The sequence below is a fragment of the Lathamus discolor genome, chromosome 17 (genome assembly GCF_037157495.1).
Source record: "Lathamus discolor isolate bLatDis1 chromosome 17, bLatDis1.hap1, whole genome shotgun sequence".
In the NCBI taxonomy this organism is placed as follows: Eukaryota; Metazoa; Chordata; class Aves; order Psittaciformes; family Psittacidae; genus Lathamus; species Lathamus discolor.
This window is the reverse complement of record NC_088900.1, coordinates 3,970,787-3,973,500: the sequence shown is the minus strand read 5'-3', so window position 1 is coordinate 3,973,500 and position 2,714 is coordinate 3,970,787. Positions and strand designations below refer to the sequence as shown.

The 2,714-nt window shown below is 58.8% G+C and overlaps 1 protein-coding gene across 1 annotated transcript; it reads left to right on the top strand.

Annotated features, from left to right (window-relative positions):
• Nucleotides 1-737: 737 nt before the first annotated feature.
• On the top strand, nt 738-2,513 carry BSX (brain specific homeobox). Its single transcript, XM_065697293.1, has 3 exons — nt 738-1,079; nt 1,953-2,149; nt 2,268-2,513. Exons 1-3 carry the CDS (start codon nt 815-817, stop codon nt 2,511-2,513), a joined length of 708 nt encoding a protein of 235 aa, XP_065553365.1. The 5' UTR covers nt 738-814.
• The last annotated feature ends 201 nt before the right edge of the window (nt 2,514-2,714 follow it).

The following is a 2,714-nucleotide window of genomic DNA, read 5'->3' as shown; positions in this document are numbered from 1 at the left end:
ATTTTCTGCGATGCGCACCGAAATTATCTCGGCTATGATGTGGTGTATCACCCTCATTTTAGCAAATTGACTCCGGGGAAATGAATGTTACAGATTACGGGGAGGGGAAAATAGAAGACAAACAGAAAAGGAGAGTTAGCACAACACTGAGTGGGGAATGGACGGGAACAAAACCCCAGCGGGGTAATAACTTGAGCGGAAGGGACAAACTGCAAGGGACAAGTTAGGAGCGGAGCGTGGGGCAGCTCAGCAAAGCGCAGTGATTTATTCCCCCCCCCAAGTTTTTGCCTTTACAAGAGCAGGAGGATAAAACACTTGTGTTTGGGAAAGAGCTCCGACTCCGCCGCTCGCACCGGGGCTGAGTGGGTTGCGCTGCGCTGCGCTGCGGGGCTGAGGTGCGGTGCGCAGGGGGCAGGCTGCGCGCCCCCCTCACCCCAAGCGGCTCCGCACCCCCTGCGCGGTTTGGGTGGCCCGGCGGGCCCGTTCCCCCCGCCCGGCCGATGGCGATTGGTTCGCCGGAGACCCCCCTTTCTCCTGCGCCTCAAAGGCGCGCATCTCTCCGCACAGCCCGAGCCCGCCCGCCTCGCATCCCCCGGCTCTTCCCTTCACTTCTGGCTGGGGGGGATATTTATTTTTAATTATTATTATTGCTATTTATTTTTTCTCCCTTTTTTTTTTTTTAATATATAATTTATTCATTATTATAATTATTTCTATTTATCACCCCCGGCCCCGCGGCTCCCTCGCCCCCTGCATCCGTCTTTCTCAGCCCACCTCGCTCCCTTCCCTGCTGCCCAAGGGGACCACAACCGAAATGAACCTCAACTTCACCTCTCCAGTGCACCCCGTCTCCGCGCCCAGGCCCACATCCTTCTTCATCGAGGACATCCTGCTGCACAAGCCCAAGCCCTTGCGGGAGGTGCCCCCCGAGCACTTCCCCGGCTCCTTGGCCTCTCGCGTCCCCCTCTTGGACTATGGGTACCCCCTGATGCCAACCCCGACCCTCCTGGCGCCTCACCCGCACCCTGCCCTGCACAAGCCGGAGCATCACCATCACCCTTATTTCCTCACCACCTCGGGTAAGTGCAGCCCTTCACGGGAAGGAACCTGCGGAGTTTGTGGCCAAGCGGACCCGGGTGGGGAAAAGAGGCCGCAGCCCCGGACGGGACAAGCCCCTCGGGGCATCTTTCTGCTTCCTTCACCTGGATCCGGGCTGCGGTTGCCCGCTTCGTTAACAGGGAAAGGAGCGCACCGAGCTGCAGGTTGCCATCCATCCAATTGCGCGATATCTCGAGGGTCTCCTTCTCTTTCCCTTTATATGCTATTTATTACTTTTAATTACTTTCATTTTCGGACCGATAACATCTCTTTTTCCTTGCGTTATCCCTCCAGACAGTGCCCGAGCTTTGATTTTTCCACCTCCAGCAGCACCGCTAGGGCTGCCCTCGCTCTGCATCCCCGGGGCCGGGAGAAAGGCTCCTCCTGCCCGATCGGAACCGGGGGCTTTGCCACTCTTCCCCGGGCTCTGAAAGGGAGGAAGGAAAGAAACCCTCCTCCAAAGTTTCTCACTGGGCATCCCAAGTGAGATGGGAAGCTGCGCAGCGGTGAAGCCGGGAGGGTCGTTCTCTTCCCAGCCTATTCCAGTGCTGCCGTCGGTTTTCCTACTTTCTTTTCGTTGTGGTTTGATTGCCAGGAGAGTGAAGGTTTTTCAGTCCGGGCTGACCTCTCCGGCTCTGCTTAAAACAGCACTGCTCAGGCTGCCTTTGCTTTGCTTGGGAAGGGTTCAGCAGGTGCGAAAAGCTTTGGTTTTAGTGCAAGAAAATCCCCATAATCAATAAAACCACCTTAAAAACGATATAAACGAAAAAGTCATTAAAAGTTAAGGGAGGCAGGGGGAGAGCCCAGCTCCGGGAGCTGCAGCCCACCCGGGTCTCGGCCGTGTGTCCCTCCAGGAATGCCGGTGCCAGCCCTCTTCCAGCCCCACGCTCACGCCGAGCTGCCCGGGAAGCATTGCCGCCGCCGCAAAGCCCGCACTGTTTTCTCCGACTCGCAGCTCTCCGGCTTGGAGAAGAGGTTTGAGATCCAGCGGTACCTCTCCACGCCCGAGCGGGTGGAGCTGGCCACGGCGCTCAGCCTCTCCGAGACCCAGGTACCGGGCAGAGGGACCGGTGTCTGTCCCCTTCCCGTATCCCATGTAGCGTCCTCACCTTTTCCTTCTCGTTTCTATTTATCGTTATTATTTTCCCCCATCCTGATGCTCTCCCCAGGTGAAAACGTGGTTCCAGAACCGGCGGATGAAGCACAAAAAGCAGCTGCGGAAAACCCAGGAGGATCCCAAGCACCCGGGAAGCGAGGAGAACCGGGAGCAGAGCTCCCCCGAACCCGAGCTGCCAGAGGCGGCCGGCACCGAGCCCCGCAAGGGCCCTCCGGGCCCATTCCTGCTCCAGGACCCCGAGGACGAGGTGGACATCCTGGAGGAGGGGGACCTCTGCGCCGGTCCCCATCACCTCTAGTTGCGCAGGGGCCCGGGGAGGCTTTGCCCTGGTCCGGCGACCTGCCCCTGTCTCCCAGCCCTGAGCAGTGCCAGAGGGGAGGGGATCATCTTTTGGGGAGGAGGTGGTGATGCGGAAGGAGGCAGTGATGCTCCGCGGTACCTTCGGCCGCCCCTCGGCATCACCCCTAGAAATCAAGTGAGGGAGAGCGGAATAAGGCGA